Source organism: Polyergus mexicanus, unplaced genomic scaffold (assembly GCF_030449975.1).
Source record: "Polyergus mexicanus isolate NDT 795.1 unplaced genomic scaffold, iyPolMexi1.0 SCAF_9, whole genome shotgun sequence".
NCBI classification, from domain to species: domain Eukaryota; kingdom Metazoa; phylum Arthropoda; class Insecta; order Hymenoptera; family Formicidae; genus Polyergus; species Polyergus mexicanus.
Genome location: NW_027223329.1, coordinates 8,386,603 through 8,400,922, shown reverse-complemented (window position 1 = coordinate 8,400,922; position 14,320 = coordinate 8,386,603). Strand labels below are relative to the sequence as shown.

At 41.1% G+C, this 14,320-nt stretch overlaps 2 protein-coding genes across 3 annotated transcripts in view; both read right to left on the bottom strand.

Moving 5' to 3' along the window:
• Positions 1–149: 149 nt before the first annotated feature.
• LOC138936642 (uncharacterized) overlaps positions 150–14,320 on the bottom strand; it is a 71,963-nt gene continuing 57,792 nt past the window's right edge. Inside the window, exons 23-29 of the mRNA XM_070302215.1 lie at positions 5,562–5,766; positions 4,473–4,731; positions 4,253–4,367; positions 4,037–4,159; positions 3,791–3,945; positions 3,562–3,641; positions 150–3,395 (exon numbers count right to left, since the gene is read on the bottom strand). Of these exons, the coding sequence (XP_070158316.1) occupies positions 3,227–3,395; positions 3,562–3,641; positions 3,791–3,945; positions 4,037–4,159; positions 4,253–4,367; positions 4,473–4,731; positions 5,562–5,766 (1,106 nt within the window). The 3' untranslated portion in view covers positions 150–3,226. The remainder of the gene's footprint in view (positions 3,396–3,561; positions 3,642–3,790; positions 3,946–4,036; positions 4,160–4,252; positions 4,368–4,472; positions 4,732–5,561; positions 5,767–14,320) is intronic.
• On the bottom strand, positions 7,994–14,309 carry LOC138936636 (uncharacterized). 2 transcript variants are annotated; one of them, XM_070302205.1, is made up of 2 exons: positions 10,125–14,309; positions 7,994–10,069 (listed from the first exon to the last, which is right to left on the bottom strand). In XM_070302205.1, the coding sequence occupies exon 2, from the start codon at positions 10,034–10,036 to the stop codon at positions 7,994–7,996; it is 2,043 nt and encodes a 680-aa protein (XP_070158306.1). In that variant the 5' UTR covers positions 10,037–10,069; positions 10,125–14,309. The 2 variants fall into 2 exon arrangements, with proteins under 2 accessions (XP_070158306.1, XP_070158305.1); XM_070302204.1 differs by having other exon boundaries at positions 7,994–10,216; positions 11,489–14,309.

Here is a 14,320-nt window from a genome sequence, read left to right as displayed (position 1 = left end):
TCGAAAATATTGCATATAATTTTAAGTTTTCCAAGTTTTCCAAGTGAAGCTAAACAAATGTTTGCGAATAAAAAAAATTAATGCAAAGCTGGCAAATGGGAAACAACAGTAATGACAAAGGTAATATTTTTACTTGAGAAACGCTGGTATAATTATTATATTTTTCATCTATCGTCAGGTAAGTTATTATCGTGTATTGACAAAGTTTAGTAATGGACTAGGTTTTATTTGCATCTAGAAGATATATAATACATAGTGATATATCATTAGAACGCGAGTTCAAGATGTGAAAACAAATAATCTGATAAGAAACTCGAAAGAAAATTAACCAAAAATATTCACTATCGATATAGACGAGTATATGTAATATATTAAATATATATATATATCACGAAACAATAATATTATACTAATCAGTGAATTTTCGATACTATCGTTAATGGACTAAAATTGTCAAAGTTAATTAGAATAAAAGAATAAATCTTAAGGCGTTTGATAACTTACTCGCTTATATAAATACAATTTTTTTTTCTCCATGCAGAGCGAAATTTATATCGCGAAAATATATATGTATATAATTTTCTTCAAAAATGTTATGCTAACAAAAAAAAAAAAAAAAAAAGTTATGTTACAGTATCAATGCATACTACTATGTATACCACTGTTAGGATATCCCATAAGAATTTCAGAACTGTCAATTCTTTTCATGAACGAGAAGAAAGGCTGGATAACATAGAATCAACGATCTCTCCTGGTTGTCTCGTAACGGGTTAAACTTGAAACTGGTAAGTCTTAGGATTTAAGGGGATATGTTACGTGGATATATGCGCACGTGTATACACAAAATTGCGTGACACGCAAGACGCAATGTTTCGTAATGCACCCCAACAGCTCGTATCTTCATCGCACATTTAACGATATATTAAATTACGTTGATCAGGAAAGGAATCTGTTTGTTTCTACACATATTCGATGGAGATATAGATATAATACTAAAATAAAATTTTCATTTTCAGGCTTCAATCTTCTCCTATCTAAAGAAAAAAAAAAAAACGCCTTAAGTTAAATAATGCGCTGAAGATACGAAGCGAAGAAAAGGAGGACGATCTTCGATCTTGTTCCACTAGCTCCTTTCGAAGGTAAAAAAACGACATTCTACCACATTCGAATCATATTATCGGATACACTTCGGCGTCTGTATAATGCCCTTGTAGCACACATTACATCTCTCTTTATATATTTCTCTAGAATTATTGTAGTAATAGTATTGTCTGATTCTCGACTGCGTTCGTTTTTTCTGTTATTCTAGTTCTTATAAGATAGACGTAATCGCGAATAATGGTGAAGTGACGTTAAAGAAGATCTTGGTTGCGAATTGGATAATGGCCGTTAACGGCGATTTGTTTTTCATCTCGAGAGAAAACTGGTAATTTCTTCGTCGTTCGATGATTTGTTTATAGTTGTTCGTAGTATATGTATATGTATATACATATCTTTGTTAAATGTCTGCGTGCGCGTGATAATGTTGCGTCCGATATTCGCTAATTACAATATTCGTGTGATACATGGGTGTATCTTTATATTTATATATTATATATTATATATTATCGTGCGGTATACAGTATATACGATATCTTTGTATGCGCATATATATATATATATATATATATATATATATATATATATATATATATATATATATGTATGTATATCTATTCTATATATATATTGTATATTTATATATAACTCTCTGGGTACAAATAATGTTTACAAAAATATTAATTTGGGCAGGCAAACTTTCAATTATAAGTCCGTTAGTCTCGAAATACTCACGAATCCAACAATAACAGTGACCGATTTTATCTACAGTATACGAAATCATAGGGATTCACCGTTCTCTCTAATTCAAAACAAGTCTCCGCGTGTGGATGATAATTCTTGCCTCTCGGAAAAAACAGCCGTCCTAAAATGTCAAATTATATTGTATTATCCGCTATCTCGGATACTTCGAAACTCTTCGATGTCGTATTTTCTCTACGCTTCTTTTTTTTCGATGATACTACGTCTCAACACGTCGGATGTCGACCTGACAATATTTTGCTGGATAGCGGAAAGCGCATTTGTCAGGAACAGCAATAACAATAATTTACTAAAATCGTTATTGTACACTACTTACAAACTCTACTTACAAACACACGTATCCTAGCGGACTATCTTGCTAAATCTTTTGGTAAATCTGACGCCAGGAAAAGAGCCCTGCTACGATCAATAATTAATTCTGTCTTTTTCAATTTCTCATTTTATCAATAAAATCATTTGAGAGACTATATAAGAATCGTATCGAACATTCGTTATGTGACATTAGATGCAAGAGATGATATATATTGATATCAATAAATATTTCGGATGTTGACGCTTTAACGATAATAATCTGATCGTATGAGAGCTCCAATTACGCCTCGCCGCAAACACACTTTTAATATTTATCTTAATTGCCTTATCGATAACTTCATCGTTAGATCCAAAAAGGAAGACTCGTGTGACATTCTTTACATTTCACTGTGAACGCTTAACCCTCTCGTCTTTCAAATTATTCATCGTTCAGGAATCGTCCTGAATATCGGCCACGTTGCATGATAAGATTGTTAATCATATTCTTCGAACTCGGAAAGTATTTTTGTGCGAGGATCGCGTGAATTTAATTAGACGTGTATCGTATAATTATATAAATTTTTTTCGCGAATTATATAATTGTTATAAAATTGTAGAATTATAGAATTGTTATCATAAATATGTTCAAATAGTTTCGAAAATATAAACATATAATTAAAATTTAATTATTAAGCTACAAGAGACAAGGAGACGACGATTATTAAGATCTTTTCATATAATATGCGGGTCAAATAAAATTGCAAACACAAAATAAAATAGATAAAATAATAATCATGATTGACATTCCCTTGCTGCAATGTAGTCACGCTAAAAATAAAAATTAAAAATCTCGAAGGTCCGCAAAAATCTCTATCGATTGTATCGAGAATTTGTGAAAACTTTCGACACGTCGTAATCGAAGATGTTGATAGAGCGTTTATATTGCCGGGAACGATCAGGTTAAACGCCGAGAAATTCGCTGTCTACCTTAACGATTCCGTCTAATGCTTTGGTGATTATTATCCTGGACCTTGATGCGCCGCGCGGCGTCCAAGTCCCGGATCGTCGATCTTCCTCACAATCTCTCCACGTAGTTCCCTGGAAAGGTGCCGAAGTAGCCGGTTCTTTGACTGGAACCAACGTACCATCCGTCATCGCACTTCTCCATAACGTATACCGTATCGCCCTCCTTCAGCTCCAGCTCATCGTCGTTCTGCGGCTTGTAGTTGTACAAAGCTCGATACCTTTACGAGAAGCAACGAGTAATTTGTACGTACAACCTCCGGAATATTTTTTCAATAAAATAATCGATACGCGTTGTTCAGCAATAAATTGGAATTAAATTCTTTAAGACGATAAAATGTCAAAGATTTTATCGAATGAAATGCGAATGGGAAGTCACAGACTTACGGAATTGGTTCCGAATGCGTGTCGATGTGCAACGTTTCGCTGAGTTGCGATACATGCAACTTGCTCCCTCCCATACGTGGCTGTAAGCACAAAAGAGATCATATTGTTACGCGTATATTTTTTAACGGTCTATCACTTTATATCTAGAGTCGTTTTTAATAATGTTTTCGTTAACAACAGTATATCATAAAGCGATATCGCGATACGAGAAATCGTACGAGATAGTTACCAGTGAATTGTAATGGGGCTGGGTTGTGTTGATATTGACCGGAATGGATGGCACGTAATGATGGGGTCCCATACTCAGTTTCCCTCCGGACGTGCCATTCGCTAGGAGACTGTGCGCCGCCGGAGACGCGACCGGTTTGTTTTGAATCGGTGTCTCTGAAAAATAAAAAAATTTTCTCCGTACAAATTTCGTCGATTCGATATTCGCGATGCTCTCTACTGAATTTCTCACTTTCGCGAAAATTACCTAATCGATGTCCAGGCTCCGCGATGACGTCGACGTAGGAGATCGGGAATATTCCCTTTCTATTTCCTATGCGTCCTTCGTACCAATTTTCGTCGACTCTTCTCGTCAAGACCACTAATTCGCCTGTAAACAGATATACGTGAAACGATAATTCGAGAAATAATTTAAAAAAAAAAAAAAAAAAAAAAAAAATCTCAACTCTCAATCATAGCTCACCTTTCACTAAAGACAATTCGAGATTAGTCTGGGCAATAAAGTTGAATTTGGCCCGTGCCTGTCCTTCGTGAGCCTTCTTCGGTGTCGTTCGCATCGTACCGTCGTACGGTAGAATCTGCGTCATAATTTATATAGCGCGAATTACATAGAAACGCGAGTGAACACTTAATTTTTCGCGTTTATATTTGTAAAATCTAAATCCGCGTGTGAGCGGATTTACCTCGACATAGTTGGAAGGGAACAATCCGATCATGGCATTGTATTCTCCTTCGTACCAATTCTTGTCAACCTGTCGTCGGACAAATATGATGTCGCCGCGTCGAAAAGTCAATTCCCGCGACGACTGCCCGACGAAGTTATAAAGCGCCCGTGCGACCAAACGCGGTTCCGGTGTTTGATCTTGGGACCCACTTCGCTGGCTCAGATCGTCCACGAAGTCGTCGTAGCGATTCAGAGGTATGGGCGACTTCTGCGAGGGTCTGCAATTGTTGAAACTGTCAAAATCAAACTATTTCTTGAACCTCGTAGATTGTCTTTTTCTGTTTGCTCCGATCAAACGCCATCTCATCTCGCGATGATTATCGAGTATTTGCGGATGTAGAGATTTCGAAGAAATGTAGATTTATTCTTTTCCATAGTTTCCGATTCTATATCCTTTATCGGAATATAAAATATCCGATATTTTACAATTAAATATTTAATTAAGAACTACGATAGAATTTTATCTCCTTTTTTTCAATCAAAGTAACCGAGACTGAGACTTTCTACTATCAGAAATATTCGAGGGACATCCTTCCCAGGAGGGGAAAAAACATCGATGAAATCTCTCTCTCTCTCTCTCTCTCTCTCTCTCTTTCTCGTTCTCTCTCGATTTCTCTACCTGCGTGCTCACCTACGCGTTCATTGTGACGCCCGCGTAAAACAGCTCGTTACGCAACGGCCGTTGAATAGCAGGAAATGTTTACAAACTAACGACAAACAAAGAATGCACATGCCCCGATGTTATAAACATTTTCTTTTAAAATATTATCTTGTTTCGGAAAGAATGCAGCAAGAATAATGCCAAATAATATAAAAATAATGTAAACGATTTTTACGCGCAAACTGTCAAAACTAAAATTTGAAAAAGATTTCGTTTTGCTTTTTTCATTTCTAAAGTTTGTAATTAAAAAAAAAAAATAAATAAATACATTAAATTAAAGTCTCGGTCTCCGAACTTTTCGCCTGCGATTTCGCAAATTTAAAAAAAAAATAAATAAATAAAAATAAAAATAAAAATGATAAAAAGAGAAAAATCCTTTGCACTTACATAAAGTTATCCGTGTGCCTGCGGGAATCGATGTCGTGCAACTCCTGGAGATACTTGCGACGACGTTCCTCCTGGTAGACGCGCCGCATGTTCTCTGCGCTTCGTCGCGCGAGTTCCTCCTCGCTCAGCTGTTCCTTTGCCTCTGTACGCACCGGCGAGCGATAGTGAATCGTCACCTCACCCTCCACATAACGCCTCGGCGATTCTGTATTAAACAAGAGACGCTTTTATCGGTATCGATCGATCGCGAAGCCGAATAACATCGCGCGTTTCATCGCATTTTTTTTTCCCCCCCCTCGAAAACGCTGGGTATATACAACATATTTACGCAACTGTGTTCAATTATATCCTCGAGTGTGTATATATTTATATTAATTTCAGTTTAAATTATTCGATTGATACGGGCGTCTTATTGGGCGCGCACTTTCAAAACACGTGCCGTTTTATCGAGTTATTAATCGCATCGTCATCTGACATTGCCCTATTGAACCTTTATCATTATTAAAAACGATGATGGCGTACATTTGTCGTCGGTCAAAGATTTGTATTCGCATTTTTTTTTTTTTTTTTTTTTTTTTAATCGTGTTATAAATACGAACGCCACGATTGCGTGGTAATTATTCTTGATCGTTAACGCGATTTTAATAGCAACGTTAGGCGAGAAATTCGCATGATTTCCAGGCACATTCCGATGTACTCGCGATCATTCCATCCGATTATCTCAAGTCCGACAGAGTTACTGTAGCGTGCAAGCATCGTATCCAGCGCGTCAGATCATTTTATGGAGAAAGATTGAATCATAGACAAACATAAGAGACGGCGACTTGACCTATTTCGAGGCCGATTGCTTGTTTAGCTCATTCCCCGATAGAACATATGGCTTCCTCGCGGAGGGAAACAATATTTAAGTAACGGTCATTGACCAGCGAGAGATAAAAATCTAGACACGGTCTCTGAACGTAATTTTACGCAACGCTCGATTACATTTGATTACGCGCACGTGACTTGGCATGGATAAATGCCAAGGTTTAAGCCGATTTACAACGTTTACAATTACAATACTACATATTATTATCCGGAAGCGCTCGGAAGATCTTCGTGTCAGTTAGTCGCACATTCGCGAGTAATCTTTACTGATTTATGCAAATGCGCGAAGAGAGCAGCCAACGACCGTGTGTACCGACTCGCGAGGAACTTCCCCCTCGCGCCTCTTATCAGAGACCACGTGTCAAGAGCTTATACGAAGCTTTATATTTCAGGAGAGAATACAGAAGTGCTGCGCACGCACCTGCTCGTCAACGAACGCGTTGCGCGGGATAATGACCAGGTTTATCGCGATGCGACGCACGCACAATTCGCTCGCGTTCGTCGGACATCACCGAGACTGTACGACTGATAACACGGTATGCAGCTTGCAACCATCTCCAGCGGTAAAGCGCAATCGCGAGATGCGTTTGTACAGAAGATGCGTCATAAAAGAAAGAGAGAGAGAGAGAGAGAGAGAGAGAGAGAGAGAGAGAGAGAGAGAGAGTGAGTAAGTTTATTGATATAAATCTTTTTTTTTTTTTGCAGGATACGCACATTTCTAATGCTCCAAATGTTACAAAAAGAAAATGTTACGTTAGAATGCTATACGTAAAAGTAAAATAATAAAAAAGATGCAAGAGGACGATACATAATTATTAACTCATGTAAAGAAATCGAAGTCTATTTTAAATCAGTGACTTTCATCCTTTTTCAGCGTGAAATCGCGCTGGATTCGCCCGATGGTTTCGTATCGCTAGCGTAATTTTTAATTTATAAGCGCGTAACGAACGCGAAGCGCCTGTCATAAATGCCGTAATGAGAAACCGAATTTCAATCTCACGCAGAACCTCCCGTTGGCACCTTTCACCGCTTTCATTCAACGAGATTCTCACGCGATCGATTCTTTCTCCTATGTGTTAGACCTATTTTCTTTTTTTTCTTTTTTCACGGTATCTTACTATTAATTCGTTCAATTCATTTTTCTCCGATTCTCTCTTCGTATAATTTAATCCTATTTTATCATCGACGCTAGTAAATCGTGGGAGGCTACTTTCTTTCGTTATTGTAGCAAATTGGAGTGCGTGTGCAATATTAATTATTTTTAAAATTGGAAAGAACTTTTCCTTCAATTTAATTTTTTTATACGGTATCAATTACTCAATATTGTAAAGATGTTTTTATTTTTCGAACATTGTCCTTATTGACCTGATTCGGGATCCGATTATATCGCGTTGTCTAATTAACGCGGAAAGAAACACCGGTTCCGGAATACGAAACCTACTTTACGCTTCCCTCTATCTATCTCTCTCGCCTCTTCAATCATCGCCAACAACGGCTTTAGCAAAACGATCCTAACAGAGCCGCGCGGCAGGAAGAGCATTATTTCAGGAAAATTGTGCGCATGTTTACTGACTGTACGGAATCGGTCCGTAGACCGTAGAGCGAAGCGTGCTTCCGGCGGCGCAAAGTCCGCCAATCGGATTCGTCTGATCGAACAAAGGGCTGCTGGCTCGGCGGTCACGGCGGGAGGCATCAGGGTCAATCGGACGTGTGTGTATCCTGACAGGATCTACCGTCATCGGTAGATCGCTCGTGAAGCCCTTGCAATCTTTGACGAGCTGCGGCGACCGAAGATCGTTGGCCAACGAGAGATCCTCGCGAGATTTGCGCGGGAAAGATGTTCGTCTTCCGTCATTTCTTCCGCAAGATCGATCATTTGGAGACGGACCTCCGTTGTCGATACCGTCGCCCGCGATGCCCTTGACGCGATCCCACCGTTCGTTTTCAGCGACGATCAGCAAATCTTTTGCGAGATCCTCGTGGCTGCGAAGAATAGCCACGTCGACGCTGTAATCGTTCAGATATCTCCTCTCGTCCGCCTCCATGCGTTCGCACTGTTCGTTCACCATGCTGAGATCCAATGGGGGAGGAGGAGGAACCCTCGTGCCGACTTTGCTCCGTGGGGTCAAACGTTCGAGCGAGACCGTCGTCGCCTCGGATATCGATTGTTCGCGGCCGATCGAGCGTGTCGGACCCTCGCATCGTCCCGTTCGTTGCTCCCGACATTGGCTTGACCCATGACACGATCTTGCGATATGAGATTCGAGCGCGTAACCATCCGACGAGGATCGTTCCTCGGGAACGTTGAACGCTCGTGCGACGTAGAGCGGAGCGTCGAGGTTCTGTTTCCGAATCGTCAGATTCGGCATGGATTTGCAGAGATTCCGGCATGTCCCTCCGTCACTTCTCGATCCGAAATTGATCGAAAAGCACTCCAATCGCTCGCCCTCAGAGATTGTCCGAGGGTAGATCTCGTTTCGCGAGAGTCGGTTCCAGTTTCGCTCCGCTCCATCTCCCGCGTCGCGATGATTTTTGTTGTAACGACTTGGCAGGGTTCCGTCTCGTCGAGAATCGATCTTTGTGTCTCCACCAAAGATGTACTCGGGCAGGCCCCTCTTTTGGCGCCACGCGCCGGCATCAGTTTCATTTCTTTCGTTATTCGCCTCTTCGAGATTAACAGTCGGTGCATTTGTCACGTCGACGCGTCTTATTTCGCTTCCGGGTAAAATGTTGACGAGCACCTTGCCGTCTCTCCGGACATCGCTCTTGCGATCGACTCGAGACGAATTGACGTTGAATTTCCTACGCGGGACGACATTGTTCCTCCTGGCAACCTCGACCAACGCGTTCTCCTCCTCCTCTGGAGTACGCGTCGTCTGCGTCCGAGACTTCCGGTCGTTTATACTACTCATGGACGATTGATTGCTCTGGCTAGTGAGAGTTTCGGTGCTGCCGAACCCGGTGCAGCGTCTGGACGTTTGGTTGCCCCTGCTAAGGTTCCTAAAGTGCAAACCGTTGCAATCCCGTTGTTTGTTTCCTGTCGTGTCGGCGAAGAACTGTCGTCGAAGATAACGATTGTGCTCGAAAATTTCGTGCAACCGATCCCTACTATCGCTGAAATGCTCCTTCTCGAGTCCTACGGGATGACGCGCCAATGAGGAGAAACGCGCGGGACTTCCGTAGGGACGTCGCGATTCTACTTGCAGATAACTTGGATCCTCCGCAGAGACCTCATAGACGGCTGGTTTGAAGCGTGCACCCGGATCGCCGTAATAGTCCTTGTAATCCTTGTAGAAGTACTCCCGCTCAAAGTCCGTTCTCGGCTTCCAACTCCACCGGGAGTTCTCCGGCTCCGGATAGTTGTCCGGATCTCTTTGCGAGAGCGCGTCGCGATCATCGTCGCAACGAATCGTGCATGCCCGTTGTATTTCCGGCATAGAACCTCGTTGATAGGTGTGTCTCTCGATCGTATAAGCCATCGGTCTATCGTCGGCCCGACGTCTTCTTCTCTCCAGGTCATCGATGTCGTTCGCCAGACTGGTCCACTGAACACTTTGCTCCAGATCCGCGACGCGCGGCAACCGCGTCCCGCTTCCCATCTCATTCATCGCGTAAACACGATGCGCGAAATATGAAATCGTCTGCGAAAAATTGAAGCGCTCCAACTTGCACGACAGAGTTTACCGTTTAACTTACCGAGCATCTCCTTTTCTTGGTGTCTCTTAATCAGCTCTGTGCTTCGTTATCGGAGATTACGAGTCGAGTTTCTTTTATCAACGCTGAGTTTCCTGGGAGATAAAATCGATGAGTGTATCGCCGCGTCGGGATGTTACTCAAAATCCGATATTCCGATTATGATCCTCGCGGAATTAATTGCGCGGTAACACGCGAGAGGAGGAATGGAAAGCGTGATACCGCGTTGAGCAACCAACATGCTTGCGGTTTCGCCGATGAGTCTTCGGAAAACCGCGCGCGCGGAGAGAAACACGATTTATTATTGCCATCGGGCGATGACTCGTGCGATCGTCTATTTAAACGTCACGTCAGACTTCTTCTATGTCGGTTTGAACATTAAGAACCGGCGTCGTTGTAACGGTTACTCGAACGGATGTGCAGGCGCGCGAGGTGCAACGTCGGCTATCAAGGTCGAAACGATCGGTGTCATTCCGTGTCCACGTTTCTCGCCTGCTGTGCCAACACGTATTCGCGAAATGCCGCATGTAATATTAATATGTAGAGTGGTCTAGATATTTTTGCTTATTTAATTTTTTTTTTTTTAAATAAACAAAACTCGGAAAAAAATTTTTAATGATAATTCAACGTATGTGATGTTTCGCAGAACGTAGTGTTATTCGTAATAACGTTGATTCATTAATTACCGGTCTCGTAATGCGTAATTAATAAGAATCTAATACATGCGTAATTAACGTGGTCTTTTCACAGAACTTTCACGTTGTCGCGATGCTAAGCGGAAAAATGTCGTAAGAAATGTATCACTTGGGGAAAACTGTAGCGCGTGTTATAGGAACAAAGGTATTCACAGGTCATCGGATGAGAGAGAGAGAAAGAGAGAGAGAGAAGATTCGCCTTATTAAGAATCCCCTCCTCCCATTCCTCCGAAGTATCTTAAGTGCCTTAACAAAGCGTGTTTGTTATACCGACGAAATCTTTCCCTGAGAAAGGTGCTACTTGCACTCTCATGACTATTCTATTTAAACGAGCACCGAGTTTCCAACGAAATGTAGATCAACGTATTTACGAGAAAGACGGTATCGTACCGGTCTTTTTTTTTTTTTTGTCTCAAGAAGAACGAAAGTTTCACACCGGGAGTCACTTCCCTTCATTCCATCCTGCGTTCAATTATTTTCTACAAATTTTCAGATCGCTCTCTTAAAAAAGTCTTGATAAAATTTATCGCGATTAAATTCGATTTTAATTAAAAATGAACCATTTTGGGAGATGAGATATCTCGCGATCGCGTGCGAATTTTAAGACTTTTCGATAAGAACGTGTCGTTCAAAGTCCGAGAGGCAAACTCACGTTGACGAACCGAATCTCACCGGTAATATCAGAGACGCGATAACCTTGCACACGTATGTACAATCGACTCGAATTCACTTCAACGTAATCGTCAATTAAATAGGCCCGATTATCACCATTATCGATCACGCACTGATAAATTTGTCGCGATTAATTTTTATCGGGCTTCCAAGAGAGAATTCGACGTCGCGCTCGACGAGCTTCTTCGGGATTCGAAGGAGAATCGAATCGTTTACAACAGCCGCGCGATTATTATACTCGCGCGCACCTCGTTTTGACACCTGTTAATGAAAGAACCTGCGTCGCGCGACTCACGCAAAACGCATCTGAGAAGGCGCCGCGACGTTTCGGGCACCGGTTATCGCGGCTCCCTACTCCTTGGAGAACGGTTCACCAAGCACGAATCTCGAGGAACGTCTTGGGTTGTTGCTGGCGACGCACTCGCGTAACTCGAACGTTGTTTAAAAACAGGATTCGTCATCGATATATATTTCGGGATATTAAAATCAGTTGGAGTTAAAATTAAATTCTTTTACAAAAACGCGATCGAGATCAATATAAAAATATTAAATTATCCCTCTACATAAAATAGAGACATATCTCGTAAAAATTTAACGAGATATATCTCTCTAATTACGTAATTTTTATGGGAAAATTTACCGCACGCGGTAAACGTTACTCGCACCAAGTCGTTATCCGCAAAGATAAAAAAATATGCTCGTCGTGCTAGAAAAGCGTTCACAAGGTCGCTTACAAAGCCGCATTATTATTTCTCGCGACGCAGACGCACATCGCGGGCTTTGTTATTATACTCTCGTTTCATCGCTTTTCGCGCCGCTAATTTTATTCACATTTTTAATAATATCTCTGCATTTGTTTCCCCTCACTCGCGTGTACTTTGTGAAAATTTGAAAAAAAAAAAATAAAGGGGCAAAGCTCGAAGAGGAGATTCCATCATCGAGACATCATTCGACGGGTGGCTGTCGAAGAGCGGGAAAATATCATTAGAGAGATTAGATAAGACGCGACGAGTCGCGAGGTCGCAGGCTTTGTACGCGATTCACGCTTGCATTGCCAAGGATAATCTCACACCGATGATTCGGCTTTTGTGTGATTAGGTATGCTAATTATATTATGCAATTATATTATGACGGCAAATCTTTATTCGTACGCGGCGGGTCGGATTCGATATTATAAACCGACTACGTGAACGGCTACTTTGACGTCGCGCGTAGTCATCGTCGAAAATAATCATGACCACGACGACTTATCCAATTTTAACGGCGTAGTATATGAATATCGTCTACGATTGAAATAGTTGAAACAATTATGGAATTTCTTTTTGTTTTTCATGAATTTATGGTAATGATAAAATAAACAATATGTGTAAATAAATTTTAATTGCGGTCGATGAAAGAAATCTTAAACGCGTATAAAAAAAAAAAATTAAAAATAACGCTTCATAATAAAAAAGAATTATTTATACATTTGAGAGAACGGAACACGTTAAATGAAAATTCACGATTGCGTGCGGTCACATTACTGTAAGCGTGTTAAATTGAACGTCAGCCAGTTCACTGTTATTTTTCCGTTAGACAATTAGCATGCACACCATCATTGTTCAACGATGTCGGATGCCCTTGACACGGTAGAATCGACGAAATGATTATTATCTCTCGCCGATATCTCGATACGCGCGATTACCCCGACGAAACCGATTTCCCCGATCTGAAATTTACGATCCGCGATAGTAACTTGGATTATGCGAATTGATCGTGCACTATCGATTGGTTTCCGTAACAGATCAGCTGTGCACAATTTTCCCTTTGTCGACGTCAAATGTTGCCATCGCCATTCTTTTGCGATTTCATCATTTCCCGATCTCTCACTTGCCTCTCTTCCTTACTCTTACGTAACGTGATATATCTTTAGATGGCTCTCTGTCACACTTGTACTTCTCTAATACGTAATGAACTATATGTTCGTTTCATTTTTCAAATCATCGCAATTGAGACGTTGCAAACGTAAGAAAGCGTGAAAGTATTTACAAGCGACATCTAATTATTAAACTCCGCTTTTTGCGAAATAATAAAATATTCTTTTTCTCACATGCAACGAGATACACTCGACATTGACGGTTGTCGCATCCAACGAGAAAGCAGGCGAACGCACGATGCAATTTAACATGAAATTTCTAATCCGGGACTGCACGGTGAGTAATTCGCCCGTCAGCGATTTCGCCATCTCGAAAGCGCGCATTATTTTCGGCGCGATCGAACAAGCGCGACATATGACGAGCGAAGGAATAATTAATGAACGTACTATGGATGGGAATATCATCGATTATTGCGCTCATGCTCGACCGCTCATGCAAACCCTCGTTGCGCAATCTCTCTCTTCCTGAGTCAATGCATGCTTCATTGCGCCTCATGGTCGTGACACGTGTCTAACAAGTGCGTCGGTCACGTGCGCGAGAGCTTTAATGAACGCGACTTGGGATTAATGGACGATGCAAGTATACTACGAGATGTATGCACGCGTCAAGAAATTTATATCTTTCGTTTCGAGTCCATTCCTGAGAATTGGCTCTTTTTTCAATTTTCAAAGAGATGAAATAGAAGCATTTTGTTACGGCCGTTAATCTTTCTCTCGACGCGATTTTCAAAGGATATTATTTGATTTTAATTCTCGGCTTTAAAAAATCTGAAGTTAATTAATACGTTTAGTGGGACCAGTGTCGGATGTTACGGGACAACACTCGGATACGCGCATAAACGCGCATGGACGCAGAGGTGAATGATAAAAAAATACACACGCTTACATGGAAAAAAAAAAATTACATAATAAATGAT